Source organism: Diceros bicornis, chromosome 17 (assembly GCF_020826845.1).
Source record: "Diceros bicornis minor isolate mBicDic1 chromosome 17, mDicBic1.mat.cur, whole genome shotgun sequence".
NCBI lineage: Eukaryota > Metazoa > Chordata > Mammalia > Perissodactyla > Rhinocerotidae > Diceros > Diceros bicornis.
In genome coordinates this window covers 8,085,992-8,112,649 of record NC_080756.1, presented here as the reverse complement: position 1 = coordinate 8,112,649, position 26,658 = coordinate 8,085,992, and the positions used below count along the sequence as shown (strand labels likewise).

The 26,658-nt window shown below is 37.8% G+C and overlaps 1 protein-coding gene across 1 annotated transcript in view; it reads right to left on the bottom strand.

Moving 5' to 3' along the window:
• The window catches only part of TAFA2 (TAFA chemokine like family member 2), a 406,461-nt gene that overhangs the window by 23,546 nt on the left and 356,257 nt on the right, over positions 1–26,658 (bottom strand). Inside the window, exons 3-4 of the mRNA XM_058557753.1 lie at positions 11,780–11,932; positions 10,536–10,660 (exon numbers count right to left, since the gene is read on the bottom strand). Coding sequence (XP_058413736.1) covers positions 10,536–10,660; positions 11,780–11,932 — 278 coding nt within the window. The remainder of the gene's footprint in view (positions 1–10,535; positions 10,661–11,779; positions 11,933–26,658) is intronic.

Here is a 26,658-nt window from a genome sequence, read left to right as displayed (position 1 = left end):
TTTTAAAGTTGCAAAGCAGAGATTACATTCAATTATTTGCAAATGTCCTTTGAAAATGAATTTACACCGCCTGATATTACCTAGTCTGCCCCTCTCTCTCTCACTCCTAGTTTTCTTTTAACAGGACTGGGAAGAGAATAGGAGAAGCAAGGTCAAGGTAAAATATGTTTGCCACCACTAGAGCATAAGCAATTAGAGGTGAAACAGTCAACAGTAGGCAGAACCTCAGCAGAACAGCCCTTCATTGACTTCGGGTTAATCCTACCATGAATCATGGGAAGTCAACAGCACAACGCCGAACCACGGGAGCTAAAGGTACATTCAACAGCTAAATAACTCTCATCTGGAATAAGTTCAATATTAAACATTTTAATAAATGGCATTCCCTAGCTTAGTATAAACTATCAAGATTTTTGTATCCTTGTCTTAATTTGGCAATTTGAGTTTTATCTTAGATCACATTTCAGTCGAATGGCTGATTTTGCTGTAAGGAATACATGCTACTTAAAGATTTTTAAAGTGTTCTATCAGCTTAAAGCATTAATAAATATGTGCAATGTTATTAAGTTCCAATATTCTCATTTGCTGGTGGTAACCTTAAATTATTTTCAATTTAGAGTTATTACTACGGCCCCACACACAAACCCCTCTCCTCTCTTCTCTCATATTTTATAACTGGTAGAAAATTTTTAAATGATTTAGAAGTCTCTCCTAAAAGTATTTATTCAATGTTGGACTTTTCTGCATGAATAGTTCATCAATAGGAATGTAATCTTGTTGAGACAGCATTTTATTGGATTTTTGTTTTCTTATGTTAGCATAATACCAGATGCAAAGGTGGAGAACAACTCAGTTCAATCTTGACATCACAGAACATAGTATCTTGACTGTGTTTAGTCACTATATACTAAGGAGACAAATTACTGAAAAATTGTCTTTGAATGGCATGAAAATCTGTTATCCCTGAGTGTAGGTAGGTTATAGGCCATGCAATATTAAACTGCCAATATGCTCCCGTGGCACCTCCACAAACTTCTGTCCTACCACTTCTGTACGTGACAGTGATTTACTGACGTTTTATGCAATTGATTGTGAACTCCTGGACAGCAAAGAGTCATGATTTTTCAAAATTTGAATCCCCAAAGCCTAGCACAATATCAGGCACATAGCCACGTAGCAGACATTCAATTTATCTTTACAGAGTAAACGAACAAATGAATGGACAAGCTTCCCTTGAATGAAATTTGTTAATTCTGCTAAAGAGATTCATATTTATTCTTATTTTTTAAACGTTTCTAACACTGCATTCTATTTTAAATAGATGCATATTGTGCAGTGTTTACAATGTGTTACCAATGACACCATCCAACTAGGAGACAAGTTTTAAGATTATAATAGAATAAATAATATCTAGCTAACATATCATGAACTTCCAGTATTTCTTGCAAATACTATGTTCAGAAAGAGATTGAGAGGCCGCATAATCTGTCTGTAGGTTCCATATTCTTGTTGTATCAATTTACATCCCTGGCTCCCTGGAAGTCCACACATCACATTCCTTAGCAGGTACCTTCTTCTACATTAGCTGCTAAAATGTCTTTGATGCTCTTCTCTTTCAACACATTCCTTCTGAGAGAGCCTTCTTAATTATTTCAACACCATCTAGGGAATAACTGATCTCAGACTTCTATCTTGATCTCTAAGGCTATCTATCAACCTCTCCACTTGATATCTCCGCCTCATCATGTCTTTATCAATCAGTATCAACCAATAGGTCAAATCAGAAATGTATGAGTCTTCCTGGGATTTTCCCTTTCACTCACTTCTTATATTCAATTAATTACCAAGCCCTCTTGATTCTACTTCCTAGCTCTCTACACCCCCGCTATGTCACTTTCCTATCTTAGTTCAGGCCCGTTATCTCATACTCCCCTCAGTTCCCTGCAGTGGACAAATTGTAGCCAAATAGACTTTCTAAAGTGTAAATTAGACCCTTCTCCTCTCCTCCTTAAGGTTCTTCAATGGTTCACCACTGCTGAGAGAATAACGTCCAAATCGTTTAGCATGGCATTTAAAAGGCCATCATGATATAAACTCAGCCTGCCATGATTCCCCATCCAAGGATACCCCATCACCCCCTTCTCCTCACACACATGTAGTTACCCTATGAACTGATTTCAATTGCATGCGCAAGCCATGATCTTCTATACCTCCATGCTTTTGCACAAGCTGGTTTTTTGTTTCTTGTGGTAAATTGAACTAATAGACTCTGAACTTCTGCTCATCCTTTAAGTCACAAATTGATGACTTCCAGAAATAAGGAACTTACTTTCCCAAGGCAGCCCATTCAACATCATCTAGAGCTGACACTGAGAGAGTTATTCCTTGGCCTTAATTGTACTCCTTGTAGTCACAGAACATGTCTAATTTTTTCTCTCACGTAATATATGTTCAAATACTTTAAAACATGTGACTCCTAGTGTTTCTATTCTCTGAGGTAAATACCCACCAAGTCTTTTACATACGCCTCTTTTTGCCAGCCCACTCAAAGTTGGTGAAGACCACTTTATTGGGTACCCTAGACAAAGTCTGATCATTATAGAGTAAACTGAACTCTGTCCTTTGTATTGGGCACACCTCACAACCAGCTCTCCATTCTTCAGAGGTGGATTGCCTGGCAGGGAGCTCGGATTCACTCTCATCCTGAAGAGAGGGGGGAATTAGGTCACAGCTATGTTTTCCTCTACATGCTCAGCACCAATCATAAAGCCTTTGGAACGCTGAGCTTGTGGGAAAAATTACTTTTTATTTCTCAGCTGTACCTTCACCCTACTCTGCAAAGAAAGAAAATAAAATTGGATTTGAAATCAATGATTAAGGGATTTAAATTCCACAGAAAATGTGTGAGGAGTAGAGGCGGGAAAGAGCCATGGGAGAATGAATGTATACAGGGGCGATTCCCTGTATGTTCTAACAGTGGCTGTCACCCACCACAGAAAAAGGAAGAGGCCTAGAGCCCCACTAACTAGGGTTCCTTGAACTTCCCTTCCTAGTCTTCAAGTCTAATAAGGTCTATTCTTCTTTTAATAAGGTAGTCTAGACAACCAAAAAAAGATGGAAGTATTGCCTCTCCCAGGAATACTTACTTCTGAACAAACATCAAGCTCCTCAACATTAAAAATAAATCCCTGACAGAATTTTAGCCCTTGGACCTCAGGTAAGAGGGATGTTGCCCTCACTTCTTAACTCACAGGATGTAGGCAGCAGCCTAAAGATGTACTTCACAGTTGCTAATGAAACTCTGTGATGCCCAGACTAGAGTCCATTACAATGTACAAACACAATTAATAATAATGTTGTAAGCACAATATTCACAGTAACACCTATAAATAAACACGTGGCTCCAATACTACAGGCACATTTAAATCTTACAGGAACGTCAAAGCGCTCAGATGTTGCCCATTTTTCATTTTAATTATAAAAATACAGGCCAAGTTTTGGAAATATAGCCCAATAATATAGTTTTTAAAAGTTTTTGCATGAATTTCCAATAACTCTAAACAAATTTCAAGGCAGACACTCTTGGCCCTATTAAATTATTGTTAATTAAGTAAGCAGCTCTTAAATTTAAAACATCAGGTTGAAAATATTACTTCTAATGCTACTTCCTAGACACCTAGCTTGGTGTCGTACCTACCTTTGGACTCAATATCTAATTGAGGGAAAAAAATACCTTCAATATACTAATCTATTTCTGTCTGTATCTCTTTATAAAATACTTATCCTTAAGGTATTTATATAGTTTTTTAATTGTTTTTTTCCCAAATGTCCATATCACTTGAGATTTTAAATCTTTTCTAACATGAATTTCACTCAATATCTGCATTTCTTGTTACAATAGTAAAAAATTTTCACCTATTCTTCATAAATATCAAATTCAAAGTGTCCTACCATATTTAATTTTCCATTAAGTGCAATGACCTAGAGATAGTGGATATTAATGTAAAACATAAAACATGCTCTTCCCACAGTTCTCTCCATCTCACCTAATGGCAACTTACTCGTCCCTCAGGACAAAAATTTAAGTCAGTCGTGACACGCCTCATATAACCTTTCTAACCCTAAATTCCACCACTTGCTTTGCTCACTGCACTCCAGCCACACCAGCATCATTGCTATCCCTCAAATATGATATTCTCAGGGCAGCTCCCATCCCAGGTACTTTGTACTCTTCTTCCCTTTACCTGGAAAGCTTGTCCTACAGATAGCCATGTGGCTCATCCACTCCTCTCCTTCAAGACCTCAGTCGAATATGCAAACTTCCTTTCTAGGCACTCTCCATTTCTCTTCCCTGCGTTCCTGTCTTCCACGGCACCTATCACCATCTAACACCCTATATGCTTTACTTATTTCATCTTTTGTCTCTTCTTGTGTGGTAAGTAGAATTCTAAAGATGCACCCCCAAGATTTCTGTCCCCTGATTATTCAAACACACACTCATCTAAGTACTGCTGTGAAAGGACTTGCTAATGTCATTAAAGTTGCTAATCAGGTGACCTTAAAATAGGGAGTTCTCCCTGGATTATCTGGGTGGAAGCAACGTAATCACCTGAGCCCTTAAAAGCAGAGGAGAGATGGAGGGCAGGGGAGGTCATGGAGATTCAAAGTGTGAGAAACTCCACGTGCCATGCTGGTTTGAAGACGAAGGAGGCACTGTGATTCTGAGGGAGGTGAGAGAGTCTCCCAGATGACAGCCACTTGGGGAACAGAAACCTCATTACTACATTCACAAGGAAATGAATTCTGCCAATGACCAGAATGAACTTGGAAGCAGATTCTCCCCCAGAGCCTCCAGAAAGAAACACAGCTCTGTTGAGAAAGGTGAAACACACCCCTTGATTTCAGGCATGTAAATCCCAGAGCAGAGAAACAGCCGACTGTGCCTGGATGTCTGACCTACAGATCATTAATGGACGTTGTATTATGTCACTAAATTTGTGATAAGTCACAAAACTGGCTAAGGCAGCAATAGAAAACTAATATACCCTACCAGAATATAGGCCTTATGAGGGCAGGAATTCCCATCTGATCTTTTTCCATACTGTGTTCCAGAACTTAGACTAGCACCTGACAATAATAGACATTCAAATGCTTGTTGAATGAATGAATATATACAGTATACACATTCTTTGCCATGAAATCTATATTTTATAATATCTTATGAAATGTTTGCCCTAAAACATTGAAAAAATATATAAAATTAAAATGTAACAGGTGAATTGATTTGAAAACTGTCTGTTTAGTAGTTTGTATCTCTTTGTAAGTTAGCAGTGGCTATCACTTCCATGGAGCAGACACAGGAAGCAGTCAAATACCACTTCCTAAAGCACTGGTTTTCAAACTGCATATAGTAACATATTGGCCAGTCATAAAATCAGTTTATGAGGTTGAGATCGGAAGGAAGAAATAAAATTAAAAAATCAGGACTTTAATTTTAGTGTGGGGTGTACGAGTGTATGTGTGTGTGTTGTGTGCATACTGGATCACAACGTAAGATGTATTTCTTACTGTAGGTACCATCAAAATAATTTGAACATCACAGCCTGAAAGACCATCATGCTCTGTGCTATGGACCAGGGTGCAATTTAGGGCCTGACCTGAGGTGAAATGAAGACAAATGAATGGAGCATGTGTCTGCTAAGAATGGCTGGTCAAGAAAGAACTACACTATCCTAAGTCTGTGATTAAATTTGCAAGGCTAGAGAGAGCACCAAGACTGAAGAATTCACACAAATTGCACCACCTTAAGGGGAGGAAATGAACCTTTTTCCTCTTGCTGTGTTTTTCCTTTGCCTTGGGCCTGAAACAGCATCCCTAGACGCTGTTCAACAGAGCACAGTCACCGAGTCTTGGTATAAAATCCGCATCTGGAAGGGGATGACTTGAGGCTTTAATCAACAAAGCATCATAAGATGCTATTTTTTTCCTCCCTTAAAGGGAAAGGATTAAAGACCTAATGCTTATCTATCTTCTGAGATTAGCCAGTTATTAATGTCATATAAATTTTGCTGGAAAGGAAGCTAGAAATGTCCTTGGCATATGGAACCAAAGAATAAATATTGGTTAGAGGAACTTGAAATTGAATCTAGCTCACCATCCTCATTTATTTGCAGATGAGGAAGCTGAATTAAAGTCTTATGCTATCTCCATTATTATAACAATGTTATTCTTGACTTACATATACCAGTGATGCCAATGTCTATCATCAGTGGGCTGCATGTGGATAAAGAAAAGAATAATGCTGTACACTATTCATTACCCCACTCAAGGGCACACTCCTGGTTGGCAGGGATCATGCCATACATCTTCGTACCCTTGTTAGTGCCTAGTATGGTTGGGAAAATTAAATAAGATAATACCTGCAGTGCACTTAGTGGAGCGCCCAGTACACTCTAAGAGCTAAGTAAATACTTTCATATTTGCCTTTGTTGCTTTGATTGTAATATGAGCATTATTATTATAGAATGTTTATGCACAGGAAATTCTTAATATCTGTTGATTTTCATTGCATTATACAATAAAATAAAATATTTTATGCCTACCCTTCAAATCCATTTATATGTAAAGAGACATTAAAAAATTACAGAATTCTTACCTGCTTAAGGCACTTTAAGTAAATAAGTAAAGACGAAAGAATTCCAATTAGTTAAAAATTATCCAGAAAATTTCCTAAGCATATGAAAAGTAAATAGACCATGATTCATAAAGATAATGTTTCTAATAAAAACGTAAAATCTTGTTTAATATGAAGTTAAGTTCATTTTTCCTTAGATAAGACTCCGACATAAGAGCTGCAGTGACCATTGGAATTTGGAGCCCACACCAACGGCCAAGGGCTGCAAATCCTAAAAGCAGAATGTGACTTCCTTTAGGCGATGTTCCTCAGAGAGAGAAGATCAAAACATTAAAAGAAATGAAATCACAGTCTGTTTTTTCTGAGGATTCCAACAATGTTATCAAAGATTTTTTTTCTCACATCTTACAAGCTCTGCATCACCTTTCCCCTTGCCACTTTTGCGTTAGATAATTAGCATATAATTATGTGTTCTTTCACACTGGAAAGACCATTATTTTATTAATGACTCTGAAAAGTTCTTTCCTATTTATCTTTGAAAGTGAGTTTGAAATCAAAAGGCTTTCATGACTTTTCCTGTCTTTCTTTTTAACTTAGGAGTTCTCAAAAATAATACAATAGATGGTTATGGATGTCACAGACAGTCATAAGTTTCCACATTTAAAGTAAGAAATAGGGTTCCAGAAACAAATGTTGCATCCTCCTTTCTCTCCAGATTAAATGATTGGGGTTTTGAAGAACACACATGTAAAATATTGATGTTCCAACAAGGGCTCTCTGTGCTTTGCCTTTTCCCCTTGGTGGGACAAATAGGGAATGGGTCAGAACAATAAGCTTCCTGAAGCCAGTACAAAGACAGAGAGGATATAATTCACATTTATAGTAGGAAGTACGGTGTAAGTTCCAAAGTAGTCTTCAATGAGGAATTCACGCAGCCCCTGCTTTGTAGTCAATTCTGGAAGGTACTACACATCTCTGATGAGGCCAAGCAAGCCTCATTGCTGTTTTTGGCTGACTGCTTTTTTCCTAACATTAGGCTTACCAGAGCACTCCAGATTGGATATGGGCAATTATAAAGGAGGATGTACATTATTGCAAATTTTAATCATTTCTTGGACCATTTTGCTTGCACTGATAATCCCACAAGACCAACATATCTTGTGTAAGAAACACAAATGACTTTTGGCTGAGAGCAGCTCTTCAGTTACTTTGTAACCTATTCCTGTTTAACTTCTAGATTTTCCAATTTGTGGCTAGGACCTGCCAAATCAGGGCTTCAATGGCTGCTTGGGTCACCACAGCCATGGCTACCTTACTTAAGACTGGCCAGTGAAAAATAATACCAATGATTAAGATAATGATTAGGTTTCTTCTCAATAATATTGCTGCTATTTATGTATGGCAGAAACCACCTCTGTCCAACACTTCCACTGTGGGCAAAGTAATATTGTGGCTGAGCTATTTCAGGAATTTTTCTTATTTCCTATACTTTTGCACTATTTCCATGGAGATGGCAGAAAAATAATGACCTGAAGACCTTGGAAACCTTGCTTCTTTAGGGCCTCAGAGAAATTTACCTAGATTGTTTTGTGAGCCAAACTAATATTCATAATCGCACATCTTTTTGCCTAGCCATTTGGAATGTCATGATGCTCCTTTAGTTGAAAATGTCTAAGTCCCTTCATTTTCACCAGGAATCTTTTTTCTTGTGAAGGAAAAAAAAAATTACTTTGATTGTACTCAAGAAGCTCCTTCTTTTAAGCCCTCTTGTCTTCCCTTACATACGATGATGATTTTTCCTTTTTAAATGAGAATTATAGAATCTCATAGTTGGAAGGAATCTTAAAAGTAATTTAATCCAAACACCTACTGTTGCAAAAATCCTCTCCACAATCTTGTCAATGAGGTCCTCCATTAAGAGCTGTTCTCCAGGGCAAAAGAGATGAGAGAAAAATAAGAAGTGCAATCCACTACATGTGGAGAGCACCTTATAACTAAAACTAGAGGATCTAGATGTGATCTTCCCTACTCACGAGCTCTCAGTCTCTCCTCCTTCTTGTTTCATTACATTACGAAGAACTTGTGAAACAGAGACTCAATCTTAAGTTTGGACCACTGAGAATACAGCACAACAAGAAGCAACGCTTCTAAAACAATTTACTACGAGAATTTAGATCACATGGTCTTGACCTTTTCATTTCAATAAGCCAAAAGGTTAAAGATATTTTTAAAGGTCTACCTCATATGAACAGTACTATAGAAAACTTTCATCCATTACTTAAGAGTAAGTTAAATTTTCTGGTACAAACTAGAGGTTAAAGATTAGGTTCTGGAATAAGATTGTGGTTTGAACCCTGCCTTCCCTATTAATCAGCTATATGACCTTGGGAAGTCACTTAACATTTTGAAGCTTTCTTTTACTCATCTGTAAAAAGGAGATAATAATATTATCTTCTTCACTGGGCTATTAAGAGGATTAAATGAGCTAATTCACATGAAGCACTTTCTTCAGTATATGGCATATGTTTTAAGTATCCAATAAATGTTAGCTTCCTTATGTCCACTGAAGTAATAAAAATATAGAATCTAGTTGTAGAGAGCTCACTATTTTTTTAAAAAACTGTTTTAGAATCTCAAATCTGCAGTGAATTTCCGTGAGTGCTATTTTGGACTAAGAATTAATAGTGTTAGGAAAAAAATATTTCATGCTATAAGTAGCTTATGAGGAAATTTTATATTACCAAAATGCTTTTAACAAATCAATATGGATTATATCATGTGCTAACTAACTGAATAATACAATTATTCTAATTAACTGATCAGGCACTCTGGATTTTGGAAAGATGTACCAGCATTTAGCCAACAAGTTAAAGTCAGGAATAATTTCACAAAATATAAAGTTATTATTTATACTATTGTAAACCTGGTTACTTCTATGTATGTCTGAACAGTTATTATTCAGTAGACTAAATTATATATCTGACGGCATTATAAAATAGTACTCTTGATTGTGTCCAAATGAGGTTTAAAAAAAACCTGCTATGGTCAAACAATATCATAAATTAACTAGTTTCTAGTTCGTTACCTTCTTATAAAACATCCCCATATGCCATTATTCTGTTCTAGTCCCCAATTATCCAATTCTAATCAATAATCTGCTTTCCCTTCAGAGAAAAAGCAAAACAAGACTAAAACAAGCTTTCATTTGCTGATTCTACCAAGAAAAGAATTTAAATTCTGCCAGTCCAGAATATCCATCGAACTAGTCAGGAAATCAAAGAATAAAGCTAACTGTTTTTCACTTCTCTCCCATTCCCTAGAGGTCAGTCACTGCAAGCTGAAATGCATTGTCTGAAGAGTATTCTTGTCATATTGACCCTGAGATTCGGAAACTCCTCTCACTAACCCATTACAATGATTACAAACTTACCCATTAAAAACTATTTATTGATCCAGAAATCAGGGAGATCAAAATAATTACTTTCATAAAAATGAAAGAATCTTTTAGTTGGAAAATTTAATTGTCATATATAAAATAAAATCTTTTTTTTGAGAATTTATTCAGATGACTGTCCATCAGAAGAATAAGGGATTAAGGTCACCTTCCCAGCATTTGACATGCATCCTGGGGGGGTTTCACATTTGTGTTAGTATCTCATGACGGAACAGTGCTTATTTATTAGATAATGTGACAGTTGATGGCAATCTGCAGAAGGTGTTATTCTGAGTGAAATAAAAATGTGCTATGAAAAAATGAGCTGGGGAGAAAATGGGAAAAAAACGTACTATAGAAAACTATACTCTCTCATTGTACAACCACCACTTAGAGATGTCACTGCACAAGCCCCACACTCTATTAATTCAGAGACACTTTGCTTTCCCAAGATGGTTTTCCACTTACCCTGGTTGTTTTCACTTTATTCCCAGAGGAACAGCTCCATCCTTTCCGATCCGGAAGAACTTTACACTCCTCTCCCTCAAGACACGGCTGCATATGGCACCACCATTTCTGTTCCACTATTGAAGCTACAGGAGATAGAAAAATTGATTCAATGTTTTCCATTTGGGCTTGTTAATTCTCTGGGGGCACATTTAAAGAGGAACGAAAGCCACCAATTCTTCCCCCCAGGGGTAGACTGGGTTTTGAGGCAAGCTTCTTTTTTTTGTCCACAGGAGCTAAATCTCTCTAGATTTTCTGACTAAAGGGATTTTTTTTTTATTTTAAATTTTATTTTATTGTAGTAAGAACACTTAACATGAGATCTGCTTTCCTAACGAATTTTTAAATGCATAATATAGTATTATTAACAATAGACACGTCGTTTAAAGATTTCTAATGTGAACATATAGGCTTTATTAAAACTAATATATTGGAAAGAAACTATGAGGATGTGTGCATGCACTGATTTACATAAACATATAAGAAAATAAGCCCATGACCAGTTTAGATTCAACATTTTAGAATAAATGTTATATTTCCCATTAGTAGGCTGAAAATCAGGAGGGCATTAGAATTAACACAATTTTCTTTTACTCTCTGTGGTAACCATTAACCCCAGGCATGTGCCATGCTAATATGAGCACTTAACAAATAATTATTTATGGTAACATTACTTAAATAGACTCATACAAAGATTAATATCCTATTGTAATTAGGAGCAGCCTCAAATAAAGAAATTATTTATTTTGATGCATCTTCAAAAAAATCACTATTTCATGTAAATTCTATCCGCAGCTAAACATTTACTCATATATATGTTTATTTTTTTATTCTTAGCAACCATCCATAGGATTAGAAACCCATACTATTTAATCATCTATTTTTATCTTTCTTTCCTCAGTTAATTTACACACACACACACCCTTCCTTGGGTGGCAAATCAATATTTCACGGTATCAAAGTAAGAAGCACATGGACTTGTTGGAACCTCATTATAATGCCTTTTGTAACAAAACTGCATAAGATCTTAGACCTCCCTCCGAAGGATTTTAGATTTCAAAATGCCCCCCAAATAACCTCATATCAACCACATGATTTACAGCGTGCTCCCCGAGGATTGACCTCAGTCAGCAGCATTAGAGTGGGGTTCCAATGCTACGCAGTCCCAGCTACACTATCGCAATGAGTAATGGAAGAAGTCGCACCATCCACACAAGATGGAGCAGCTCTCGTGGTGCCAGCCACCTGCCCGGGGAAGCAGGAGCACTTGACTGTTTGTGACCGTTCTTCTATCTTGTTCTTATTACAGCATCTGTGGAGGGCCACCACCTCGCAAGTGCCCGTTTTAACATGGTGAGCTGCACAAACAAAAACAAAAGATGAGACAACATTGAGAAAGCTTTGGACACTTCCCCCCTCTTTTTAATTAGAAGTACATTAAATATAGCTCTATAAGGGATCCACCATGCATGAAACTAGAAATATAATGATGCTGACTCCATAATGCAGATTTGATTTCTTTTCTAAATGTGGTACGACCATTTCTGTCAGCAAACGCTTGGTGAAGCAGCAACAATTAGTGACTAGATTAGAATGAGCTATTAGAACCGTCTGAAATATAGAGGCAATATGTGGTGCCATCAAAAACATATTTACTTGCATATGACTTTCTTTTACACCCTTTTGTTCAACATGTTCATCAAAGTAAGGTAAACCTCTGGACAAGGTGCCCTGCAAAGGGGCTGAGACCAGCCCCATTCTCAAAGTGCATGGGGCCGAGAAAGGTTATGTTCCTTTGGGGGTGAGCGGAAGGTCAGGCAGGGGAGCTCTTTTTAGGAAGTGAGGATGCAGAGGGAGAAACCCACCCCCTTAGCAATTCTTCTCCACCATTTCCCTAGAAATGAACTAATTGGATGATTCTTGAAATTGCTGCCATTTCCCCGAAAGTCCCAGCCAATCTCAGGACCCAAAAACCATTCCTTCCAATTTTGCCTCAGGGAACAACCGCCACTAAACCGCACCAATTGCAGCCAGAACTTGGATGGATTTGTATCCAGTCTAGAACCCCAGTCCAATAAGCTGTGAGCCTCTCCCACCCATTTCGCTAATCCCCAGTAAGTGAACCTCGAGGGTGAACTTTTCGGGTGATTGAAATTTTGGGACCTCACTTATCACATTATGATAGAGTTCTAGTTTGTCTTCATCGTTATTTTTTTTTTTCCGCATTTCTTCTTCAAAGTATTAACCCTACTGTGAAATGATAAAGCAAAAGTTTCATCTGCTAAAAATAAAAACAGCCTAAAGTCTAACATTTGTTTAAATACTATGCTTTCAGAAATTTTTAAAAAGTGATTGATACAAAAACAGAAATTTAAACAGAAAAAGTAGATCTGAAGTTGTTACTGTTATAAACACGTTGAGACCCACTGTAAATGAGATCAGCACATCATGTCTTTATGTTAATCTTCCCCTTGGAGATGAGGAACCACTGTAGTAACACTCAGGTTATATCTTGTCTAGATTTTTCTTGTAAGAGAGAGCAAATCACACATATTGTCCACCTCATCCCTCCTTGTAAGACCAAGAAACTCAGGTGTGACGTACAGCTTTGATATGTAATCCTCAAAAGAACTTTCAAGTAGCAAATACCACTTCCAAGGTCACAAAGATTTTTCTGCCACTATAGATACAAATGGGGATTTCTCTGTGTTTGATTCAAACACAAAGCTAAAAACTTGAGATCCAGACTTCTATTACTATCCTCTCACGCTCTGGAAAATATTTTCTTAGCTAAGGATGATTCAGTTTGGTTTGAATTTATGGAATGCTTTGTTATATCATTTAAGTCAATATACTGCTTTCTACCCTGCACTTAGTCACATTTTGACTCAATCCAACACATCAGGCATGGTTCTGCGTCCCGGGGATGCAACAATGAATAAGAAGAACATAGACCCAGCCCTCAAAGGGCTCATATTTCTGTGGGGACAACAAATAATAAATATCTAAGTTAATGATTAAATAAGACAACATTAGATTTTTAAGGTCCTTGAAGGAAATGCAGTAGAGTAATGTGATGGAGAGTAATTAAGCAGGGAGAGAATGTATATTTTAGCAAGAGTCTTAGAAAAGACCTCTCTGAGGAGGTAATCTGAATGATGATGTGAGTGATGAGAAGGAAGCATCCACTATGAAGATCTAAGAAAGGAAGAACATTCCAAAGAGAAGGAGCAGCAAATGACAAGGTACTGGAATGGGGAAAAGTGTGATGTGTTCTCAGGACAGCAAGATGACCAGTGTGGCTAGAGTGTGGTTGAACAATTGAAAGTCCAGGGAAACGTGTCAGAAATGTAGGAAGGTCATGTAGGGGCTGGTACACCACAGTAAGGAGATTGGATTTTATTCTCATTGCAAAGGAAAGCCTTTGGTGGAAACGGTATCATCTCATTCATGCTTTAGAAGTTAACTCAAGCTGCTCTTTAGAGAATGGAGCGAAGAAAACAAGAGTGGAGTCAGGGAGACCAGTTATGAAGAGGTTCAAGAGTCTAGCTTATGAAGGATGAAACTAGACTAGACTAACAGCAGCAGAGTTGAGAAGTAGCAGGTCAGAGGGGGATGTTTCAGTGTAGAGTTGATTTGACTTGCTAGTGTATTGAATGTGAGCTACAGGGGAAGAAGGAATTAAGGATTACTCTTGAGCTTGTCCTCAGAAATCAGAAGCTGGGGGCTCTGGTAGACGGAAAAGGCCTAGGGAAAGGAGAGTTCGGCAAAACACAGGTTTGGTTAGAATGTCCGTAGTTCTGTTTTGTCCGTGTTAAGTTTGAGATCTTCATAAGACACCTGAGTAGAGATGTCAATCAGGCAGCAACATTTGTGAAGTAGAGCTTAGGGAAGAAATCTGGGCTACAGACACACACAGCTGAGAGGTGATATTTAAAGCCAGAGACTGAACCAAATTACCACAGAAAGGTTGCCAGCAGAGAAGAGAAAAAGAGAAAGAACAGTTCAAAACCTAGATCTGGAATGGGGGAAACAGCAAAGAAGACTGATGAGGAGCAACACACGAAGTAAGAGAAAAAGCACACGAGACGAAGGCACGGAAAATGAAAAAAGAAGATGTTTCACGAAGGAGGGATTGATCGGCTTTGTCAAAGGCTGCTGAAAGGTTCAATAAATGAGGAGAAATAATTGTCTCAGAAATAGGACGAGAATAATTAAAAGAATAATATGATGTAATGGCTAAGAGCATAGACTCCAAAACTAGTTCATTGGTGTCATGGAGTTGACTCCAACTCCTAGTGACCCTGTGGACAGCAGAGCGGAACCCCGCCCGGTCTTTTTGTGCCATCCTCTCACCTTCTGGCATTCTATCAGACAATGCCCCACTGCTATTCATAGGGTTTTCATGGCCAATTTTTCCAGAAGTGGGTTGCCAGGTCCTTCTTCATAGTCTGTCTGAGTCTGGAAGCTCCGCTGAAACCTGTCCACCGTGGTACCACTTGCTGGTATTTGAAATTCTGGTGACATAGTTTCAGCATCACAGCAACATGCAGCTGCCACAGTATGACAACCAACACACAGGTGGTGTGAGTCCCTGACCAGGAAAGGAACCCAGGCCACAGCAGTGAAAGCATAGATTCTTAGGTTAGCTAAAACCAGAGTAGCTGGATTTAAATCTAAGCTCCTCCTAACAGCTGTGTGACCTTGTGCAAGTTACCTAACATCTCTGAGTAGCAGTTTTTCACGTCTAGAGGAGAGATATTAATAGCATCATCTTCATAGGGTTGGTTTGAGGATTAAATGAGCTAATACGTATAAAGTATTTAGAACACTGCCTACCCCACAGCAGGCACCCTGTAAGTGTTAGCTATTATTATTGTCAGCATTTAATCTTGGTAAAAACCATTTTAGTGGCATGATGAAAATAAAAGCACAACTGAAGTAAGTTTAGTAGAGAATGGGATGTAAAACTGCAATTATAAAACTTTCATGGAGTTTTGCAGTGAAGGGAAGAAGGAAATGAAGCAATAGGTAGAATGAAGCATGGGGTCAAGGGAAGATTTTCAAATGGGTGCCATAAAAGCATGCTTGCTTGCCGAAATGATCTGGTAGAGAGAGAAATTGTCAATATAGGAGAGAAAATGGGTAATTAAGAAAGAATGTTCTTGAGAAGGAAAAAGGAATTGAGCTTCAGGGCACCTGGGGGTTGGCATTAGATTGATGTGCGGACACTTAATCCATTTTAACGAGTGAGGTGGGACATGTAGATACAGAGGCAGGTAGGTCTGAGTGGATTAGGTGGTGAAAAGATGAGTCAGCATCTTATCTGATTTCGTCTAATTTTTCTATGGAATATGAGTGATGTTTGAGAAGAAAAAAGAGTATATGAAGTAGATGTCTCAGAAAGAGGAAAAGTAAATTTACTGGGAAGGAGTAGTGGGATCGTCTGGCAGGGAGTTGGCTGGTGCCCGCTGTAAACTACAGAGGACACAGTGGGATGGAAGAAGGGGAGGGATTACAGAGCAGAATGGGGATAAACACTTCCACGATGAGAGATCATTCGGGATGCCTGGACTTCTGACAGTGATTTAGGGAAACAGAGACGTTGAGTTATGATGAGATTGGTCCTGCTAGTCTTTGAACGGAAGCCAGGTTAGAGACAAGAGATTATTAGGGCATCTTCAGATGGTGACACAGTGAGGCAGAGCACTGAGCTGAGACAGCTTCGGGGTGAGCCTGATGGTGGCCCTGTTCTCTTTCACAGTACTAGGCAGCCAGGAGCACACAGTGAGGTCCCACCAACCTCTCCCCTGAGAAAAGAGGCATCATTGCAGCACCAAGACCATTTCACCATCTCTATTATAAGGAGATTTCCTCATACACTGGAAAAGAATGGACAGGCGAAGATGCTGCGTCGGTTTCCCCTTCCCAACGCCAATATCAAAATTCGCTCCTTTGCCTGACAAGAAAAATAAGAGGACAAAGTAATTGCGGTCATCAGTAGTGCTGTTCACCAAATATTTCCAGTTCTCTCCCTTCTGGACACATGGTAGTACTGTACTTCTCCACCCCATTCAATTTAGATGTGATGATGTGACTTGCTTTGGCCCATGAAATGAAAGCTAAAGTAATGAGTCACTTATGAGATAAAGCAAAGGATGTCAGTCTGATGGGCACTTTAAGAGCTACTGTATAATTCACCACATTTTTCTCCACCAGCTAGAGCAACCAGTTATGTTCTTGTTAGTAGAGACTACGTCAACCTGAGTCCCCAGGGAAGAGACATGGAACAGAGTCCTCACCAACCATGATGAACCTATGAGTGGGAAATAAACCTAAGTTGTTACAAGCCTCTAAAACTTGGAGGTTGTTTGTTACTGCCACAAAACTCAGCCTACTTTGACCACACAGTAGTGCTTTCTACTGCTTCCTAGACTGCAGTAGAGTGTATTTTTCCAAATGACTTAGTTGCAAGATAAGTCAGTGGAGCATAATATCTCAAAACCTGGATCATTCTAGCTTATTTAAGTCAATGAAGAATAAATATGAGAAAGAAAATGTTGTTTAGATATTTACATAATTCAAAGGATTGTAAAGAATCAGCCCACAACTGGATAATTACATCGGCGAAGTTCAGTATATCAGAGCTCTGGTGAAGAAAGTGTGCTTCTTCCTCCTTTGAGGAGAAAGGAGGTGAAATGACGTCCATCTGGTACAATGCAGAGAAGAACAAGGCAGGAGCTGCTCTGGGAAGACAGAGAAGCATGTCCCCCTCAGAGAACATGGTATTAAATGTTAAGAGATTAATAATAAGGGTGACCTGGAAGAGTAAGCCTCACAGATACAAGGCTCTTCTGCCCTGAACTTTCTCTTCATTGCCTATGAATAAAATGCACAGATGCTCAGGTTGAGTTTCCTGGTGAGGAAGGGGATTTTATGAAAAATCCCTCTCAGTCTTTGTGGAAGTTGTAAAGCTTTTTGTGGGAGAATGAGAGAAGGATAATTAACCTTTTTAAAATAAAATAGATGATAGGTAGGTAGGTGAATGGATGGATAGATAATCTTAAACTCAAAGAGTTGGAAGGCAGGGGTAGGGAGAATATCGTCTGTTCAGTCATTTTTTTTTTTTTATACGCTGGTAAATATGCCAAGTGAAGTGAGATACCCTCAAAAGAGGGAAGCAAATCTTCTAGCACAATTTAGTTCACCTAAGCGTGGCATATGTATACTTTTCTCACTCATCTGCTGTGTATCTTAACTTTCTATGATAACCAAATTCTTGTAGACAAAGACTAATTTTTCACGTAAACTGCTCAGTATGTGGTATGTGTTTAAATTGCTTGTTTACAAGCAATTTAAGAAGGTAAAACTAATTCCTGTGGTTTTCCTTTAAAAAGTTAATGAGACTGCAGAAAATTCAAGCAGTTACTAGAATTCTCTACACAGATTCAGACAGAGCTCATGATAAACTAACCTAATCAAATATTAGGGCTTTCCAAATTAACAAAATAGGCTTCACAGACAATCAGTTAGCATCATACTAAAATGATGCAAGACCCCCTGGAGAAAATTTAAATGAAAAAAGAACAAACAATTTTCTTCATGTCACAATTCCCAAGTTACACACATCCAAAAAAATAAACACTCTTCTGCTATTCTGCTATTTTTTTCCTCCCTGGATGTGATGCAAAAACACAAAGTGTTGTCTCCTACATTTTTGTAAAATGACACTGGAGAGACAGAGGTTAAATTCTTATGAAAACAGGTATCCCAAGTCTTACCTGGCTCTGATTGTTGCCTTCTAAGCTTATTATCCTTATGTCTTAATTCAACATAGGCTCCTTGGCCCTATAATGCCCCAGAAATATTGCCTTAAGAGACTGCCGCTTAAATCATATCTTAAGACTCCTAAATGTTTTGCAAAGCTATGATGACTTGTATATTCCGGCATGAAGTCCTGTAAAGCATTTTAGCAAAACCTTTGTTTCCAACTGCTTTTTTACATACTGAGAGGAATTCCTCCATAGTGGGGAAAAAAACCCTGAAATTAAACAGCATTTGATTTGTATGCATGCAAAGATTTTTTAAAATTTTATATATATATATATGTACACACATATAATTACATATAATATAATTATAGGTATACATATATGTTTATACATATGTTAACATGGTCACATTTTATTCATCATCTGTGAATCAACTATAAATACATAGGTACGAAAAACAGGTTCATGGAATAATATTTATTTATGCAAATCACTCACTGTAGTAGTGTTTGCTGGCCTTAGGTTAATAAGAGCACAAAGTTGTGCATATCACATTCTATATGTAAAAACTCTGGAAACAATTTATGGAATAATGGTAATTGGTAACATTTATTGAATATTCACTGTATGCCAAGCATTATTCCATTTTATCATCACAACAACCACTGAAGAGGAAACTATAATCATTCCCAATTTGCGGATGAAGTAACTGAGCCATAGAAATATTGAGTAACTTGCCTAAGGTAAAATAGCTAGTAAGAGGCAAAATCAGAGTGTAGAATCCTGGCAGTTTGCTTCCAGAAACCACAATCTTAAACACTGTGCTAGAGGCCTCTTCTATGGAGCTCCAAATACACGCAACAGACAATTCCAGGTGATGTGGAGGAACGCAGGAAATACATTACTGTCCCCACATGCAATGCTTGGTAGCCTTGAAAGCACATGAGCTCTGGAGCTGAAATACTGCAGTCCGAGCCTAGCTTGACCTACACTATACTTGAGTGAACCCTTAAGTGAGTCCACTCCTCTTTCAAAGAATTGGCTTGTTCATCTCTAAAATGGCTCCATAGAGTCCTTATGAAGACGGAATGAGATAATGTATGGGAAACTGCTTTGAAATTGTATAGCATTACCTAATGTTAATTATCTTTATTTTTACTCTTAATGAATATCAAAATGAGGCAACACGTACATAAATTACAAAAATGTGGCTGTTAGGGAAAGTTATCTACATTTTATAAAAGTTCTAATATCATGTTTCAAAAATATATATATATACTTGTGTTGACTTGAGATGCATGTAAAAAAAACTAATGTGACACAAACTACAGAAGAGAGTAAATTTAGCATCAAGTTGTGAATTTGTTCCTACTTGGTTTCCTCTCCATTAGATTTCAGTTCTTATTTGTATTCTGATTTGTCTCATTGATTCTGAAATTCTGTTTGTCTCCATACACTCCCATTTAATAGTTTTACCGAGCTTGACTAGCTCCCCAGAGTCTGCATTACACCTTCTAAGCAAAAGGAAAGCATCACCTACATGCACCAATAGGCATCAGAAATGCAAGCTAGTTAGTGGATTTAGGTTGCTGTAAATCACTTTGAGTGGAAAAAATGTGCTGAAACAAAACTTTTGAAGACAGCTAATTTCTCACTTTAATTCATTAGAATAAGAAAATAGGGCACATTTTTAGACTTTCATGGTGAAGCAATCTAATTAAAAGAAATGGTCATTTAAATAGCGCCATGAAATTTCAAAAGTTCACATAATTTATGAAGTCAGGATGATCAGGGAGGAAATAGCCAAGTGCCAATGACATTTTTACAAAGGCTGCTTTCTAAAACTGCTCCATTTTATATGGAAAAAATAAAATTATTGGGAAAAAACAAATTGCCATAAAGGATAATGACTCTATTAACAGTGCAGTCTCTATTAACAAAAGCAAACTCTCAACCAGAGGATGTCCTCCAGTCTATTTTAAGAGAAAGAGCAGAACAGAAGAAGATTCACTCTTGGGAGAATTTTAGATTCATTGCCCCTCAGTTCAACCACGAACATCTTCTACATCCATATTTTCAATGAGAATTGATGTTGAGGAAGGCGAACCCTCAAGGAATATTGGTCTCTTTATAAACTGTCCAGCAACTTCTGCTGTGAGGTTTCGCCTGAAAAAGAGGAACAGGACCAATCAAATCCACCTCTCTAGAAATTTGAACTAAAAGTCACAGAGCTGCCCCATGGAAGTGGGCACTTAAGCCAAAGGTCACCTGGCATCCAGAGTCAGGTGACCCATGGAGAGATCTGTGCACGCCTCACAGTGATAAGAGACAGGGACTCAGAGGAAGCAGACAGGAGAGGGAACTAAGCACAGGTGCAGAGAGCTAAGAGATAAGAGAGAAGGTACTCCCACGAGCTGCCTTGGTATTTGTCGTCCTGAGATCTTCCTGACATTTTTCCTGAATTCCTGAAATATTTTATAGAAAAGGTTTCAATGAGCTCCTTTTCTCCTGAGGTAACTTGATGATGTCTCCGTTCTTTGACCCAAAAATGTGCTGACTAGGATATTTTCTTTTTTTAATTAAAGTTATAATTAACAAAAGCTAATTATTAGCCAGAAGCTTTCTCTACCCCCACTTTTAAGAGCAAGAGACAAGTTTCCACCTTTAAAGTAGGATCCAGGAAATTCACAGTCTAACAGTCACACCGTCTACATTTACCTCATAGTGAAAATCGACATTTCAAATGATGATCCTAAGGCTGGCTCAAATTACTATGAAGGTAAAATAGTCCATTATATTTTTTCAAACGTTTGTAACAGCAAAAGTTTAAAAGCAGATTTCCTGCTTAATCTCAAATTATACAAAAAATGTGAAGAATCAGAGCATCCCCAGTTCCTATATACTGGAAGAGTCACGCTGTTCTTTTAGGATTAATAATATTCCTATAAGTGTTCCTAGGAAGGAGTGAAGTGCAGCCCAAGTGCTTCTTGAGGAAAATGACAAAATGAGTAGAAAGAGTAATGAAAAGAAAGATGGACTATGTGGGGTCCAGTGCATAGCTCTGTCCCTGAAGAACGTAATGTTGAGGAAGTCATTTAGGACTCCGGGAGTCTTTCCTCATCTGCAAAATGAAGAAACCAGATTGATTTTAGAGTGAGAGTTAAAAGTTCCTTACAATTCCAAAATTCTTTGAGTTTATAAAATGATTATGTTTCATTATAATAGGTACAATATATTAGACCTATCAGAAAATGAAAGTCAAACAGATTTTTTTAATTGCTTCAAACTAACATAAATTAACTTCATTAAGTCACTGAATTTAATGAGAACCTGAGAAGGGAGTTTAGGAAATCTACATTTTGGATATATTTCTTATCCGTATGAAGTCACGAATCTTAACTACACAGTTTAATATTCACTATAAAGCCAATCGGCATCGTCATATTGCTTTATGTAGAAAACAGTTTGATCACTGTTGATTCCACAAGAGCAATCAAATCCAAAAGCTAATAGAGCACAGTGATTTGGGTGAGGATTCTGAAGTCAGATGGTCTAGGTTCAAGTCCCAGCTTTAAAAGAGAATGCCTATCTTTTCATCAAGCCTCCTTTTTCTTTCCTCCTGGGCACAAAACTGTACTAAATTTTCCAGTCTCCCTTGCATGTGACACAGTGAATGTGGGCAAAAGTGAGTTACACTTCTTCAAGACCAGGCCTATAAAAACCTCCCACTCTACCAGCCATTCTCTCCCTTCCCCTTTCAGATAGATGTCCATGCCAAAGGGGACCTTGAAGAACCACATCAGCCTGGGTCCCCCGAGGACTGTGTAGAGGAGAAACCCACTCCCTGACACTAACTGGTTTCACGTGCACAGGAGCTAAGCTTAGGTTATGTTAAGCCAATGAGATTTAGAGGTATATCTATTACAATAGCAAGTATTAACTAATATGCAATAATATTCTTATTAATGGACCTAGGAAGAAGTTGAGTACAGTCCAGTGCTTCTTAAGGGAAGTTATGTAGTCAGTAAAAAGAGCAGTCCTATGGTCTGAATGTTTGTGTCCCACCAAAATTCGTATGTTGAAAACCTAATGCCGAGGTGTTGGTATTAAGAGGTAGGACCTTCAGAAGGTGATAAGACTGAGTGCTCTTATAAAAGAGACTCCTAAGAGCTAGTACTCGCCCCTTCCGATACAACATGAAGTCTACAAACCAGAGGAGGGCCCTCACTCGATCATGCTGGCACTTTGATCTTGGACTTCCAGCCCCCAAAACCATGAGAAATAAAGTTCTGTTGTTTACAGGCCACCCAGTCTCTGGTATTTTGTTACAGCAGCCCAATGGACTAAGACATGCAGAGAACAAAGAGATGTGATTTGAAAAAATTATTTCACTTCTATATGCTTCAGCTTCTCATCTGTAAAATGGGAATTATAAGATCACCCACCATAAAGGGATGTAATGGGATCAATTGGGCCAACATTCATAGCAACGCTTATAGTTGATAAAGAGTAAATGTGAGCAATAATTACTATGGAGGCTAAGAAGACCTGACTTCGACCCTCGAATCTATTTATATGATGCAGATGTCTAAGAAAGAATCATTGATTTTTAGAAACTTAAAGAATAATAAAGTCCTACCTTGCCATTTTACAGAAAGGAAATTGATGGTTAGAAACATCTAGAATATTCACTAATTCAAGATCACAGAGCTAGAGAGTGGAAGATTCATAATTAGAACTCAGCTCTCTTAATTTCCAGTTCAATGTCACTTCCATTACCTACCCCTCTACAGCTCTTTGCTCACCAAATTCCTCTCATCCGCCTCCTGTACAACTCCTTAATTTCTCTTCCTCCTCTACAACTTTACTTCTACTGACTTAGCTTAGGCATCCTTACTATCTTTTCATTGCATAGCCATGAGGGGCCCCTGACTGGTCTGTATGCTAGCTTGTTCCCTTACACACACATAAATACACACATTCTACCATGGTATATCTTTCTAAAATTAAGCCCAGAGTATAAAACCATTCTTGGCTCTTCATTTTTCACAGGGTAAATTCAAACTCTTGGGCATAACACAAGCATCCTTCCGTCAGCCCATCTCTTGAGTTTTCCAGCCTCATTTTCCTTGGCACTCTTGTTGCACCCTACCCTGAGGTCATATAAACTATTTTTAGAACCTTATTATATCTTTGCCCAGGCCACCTGTCACTCTTTCTTGAATCCTTACCCCACTTTTTACCCCCAGGAAACATCTACCCCTTCTTTCAAGTTTAGAACCTCACACCATTTACTCTATGAAGATGTTAATCAACCCCTGAGGTAGACTGGACCACTCCTTCCTCCGATTAACATTTTCTTACTTATTCTGCAACACCTGTACTGGTTTTCTATATTTACTTTTTATATCTCTGTTTCCCTCTACTAAATAGTGAGGCCCAAATTCATGATTATTCAACTCTGAATTCTCAGCATGAGGCACAGTTTGAGATCTATAATAAAAAAATCAATATGCTTGATGAATAAATGAATAAATAAATAGTTTACTACAAGAGTTCTCAAAGAGAAAAAAACAGTAAATTTAATCATCTTTTCAAGTTCAGGCTTAGATGAATTTATTAGAAATTGTAAAAATATTTGACCCTGCTATTTTGTGGATATGCGTATATGTGTGCTTAATTTGTTCTATTGGAGCACCAAGCAGGGTTTTAGGAGGAGAGGTACACTAAATGAGCCCTGGATTGGGAGGTCAGGAGCCCTAGGGTCTATTGCCAGTACTACCACAAACTGACTATTTAATCTTTGGTAAATTGGTTAATCTCCCTAACTCACGATTTATCATCCGTAAAATAAGAAAGTTGGCCATATATGATAATAGAACATTTAATATAATGTAACAAAGAAAAAAATGTGATGTCAGCTAAAAGTATTTCAACCAGTAGCATTTGTACATAGTAGAAGAAACATCCAACATAACCAACGAAAGCCTGTTCATCAGAGAAACAGTGTGACATTGCACTCTGACCCAGGAGCTCTTGATTTTGGTCCTAAATTGATCAGGACAATTCTTTGAAAAATCACTTTATTTATTTGGACTTCAGTTTCCGCAACTACAAAATTCGAAGTATCTCTAAGCTTCTTTTCTACTCTAAAAATGAATTATATGGTGTGCTATGTACAAATCTAGATGGATAGAAGCACTAAAGTCATTTAATTTTAGGAAATGATTACCCCTTGAGTGAAGGATAAACTTCTACTCTTTCCTATATCTAATTTTGCAGATTCATAATGCCATACCCTTCTGTATACTAAGAAGTTTTCTACATCTGGGGTATTCTTTGAAGCCACCAAGACACCTATAAACAGAAGAAATCAGTATTATTCAAGAATGAACAAAAACTTGCCTTCCAACAAAATATTTTCTCACTCATGGAAGCCTTGCTTTGTTTCCACTGATTGACATGAAAAGCAAATTTAGGTTCTCTTTCCTCTACACTTCAGCAATTTTAATATGGAACATCCAAGTTCTGAGTGTCACTCCAGATCGAAAGGGTGTAAATCCTAAGTCAAATTATTAAGGAAGACTACATGAGGCTTTTCTTAGTTTTTAGAAGAAAAATGCTAGTAGCTCACAAAGAAACTATATTCCGTACTACCCATTCATTGAGTAAGGATTTTACACTGTCATATCAATTAAGCTTTTTTTGTTGTTGATAGCTTCTGAAAACGTCCTCAAAAAAAATGACTTCAGAATTCATTTATGATGTGAAATTCAAATTAGACTAGAGAAGTAGCGAAATTTAGTAGAAGGATCATTGGTCAGTGAGTCAGAAAATCTGTGCCCTCATTTGCACTCCACTACTAACTAACCGCGAGATCTCTGCCAACTCATTCACACACTGAAGATTCACCCAACACTAAGTACCAGGCATTGTGTTAGCTCCTGAGAATATAAAGCCAAAGGAAAAACCTTCCCTGCTTTCAAGGAGCTTAGAAGGCAGTAGAGAGAGAGCCATGAAAACAAAAATTAAAGTGATAAATGGGCCATGATGCAAACAGCCACAGAATGCACTGAGATAAAGAAGTCAGTTCCACCCAGTGAGGGGCAGGTGTGAGAAGGGAGATCAGGAAACAATTTGTAAAGAAGATGACACTTAATCTGAATTTTTCGAGATGCCTGAAAGCTTGCCATATCCAATCAGAAACATTGATCTCACTTAGTTTCCTGATCTGGACTAGATGATATCTAAGCTCCCTCTGGTTTTAAATTTCTATAATTTTATGTACATCTTTAATAACAACAATATAGGAAGGTATATGTTTTTGTTTTGTTTACCTATGTGTATATTTAACCATAGTACATATACTATCCAAAACCCTGTATTGAAATATTTCTAATATAAAACTTTCTAAAACACTTATCTTGCTTCTTTAAACAGTAACTTCTAAACATTTAACCTCTCAGTATTAATCTTGACCTTGATTATGGACATCCTGTCCTCGGGTGTGTTGGAAGTGTAGTTTTATTCAGACGGAAAAAAATACAAGACCTACTGTGAAATGTAGCAGTAAGTGGATACTAACCAAATGGCATCCCAGGAATTTATTTTCTTGAAAAGGTCCCTGGTGTTAGTTTGTTCTTTGGGTAATTTGCCTTTTTCTCCTGAAAGTGAAGTGAGCACATACAGTAACATTCCCTCCTGGGCAGTGTAAAGTGGACACCATCCAGGAAAACTAATTAACAAATCAAAGGCTAAAACAGCCTTCTGGTGGGAGGCAGCAGAGCGTCTGGTAGTTTCAAGAGGAAATCAGACAGATGCCGGCTTTTACACAGCATTTACCAGCTGTGACTTTGAGCAAGTGACTTACACTCAAGCTTCAGTTTCCTCATCTGCAAAACAAGAATAATAAACCTACTCCATAGCATTGTTGGGAAGATTAAATGAGAGAAAGCAAGTAACGCTCTTAGCACTGTGTCCAGCATACAGACTGTGCCCAGCGATTATTGGCTATTATCATTATCATCATTATTACAAGTCCAGGGATTTGTAACTCTGTTCTCCTCATGAGAACACTCTTCAGGATGAGAGGTACGACAGGTGGCAATGGTTTCCAGTGAAACTAACTTATGGATCTAGTCCTTAGCAAGTTACCTTCTTATCTAAGAGTCAGGAGATAACATAGATAGTTGTATTCCAGTTGAGAACACAAATTCTAGAGCCAGGCCACTTGGATTCAAATTCCAGCTCCATCACTTACGAGCTGCATGACCTTTGACAAGTTACCTAAACTTTTTATGTCTCAGTTTCCT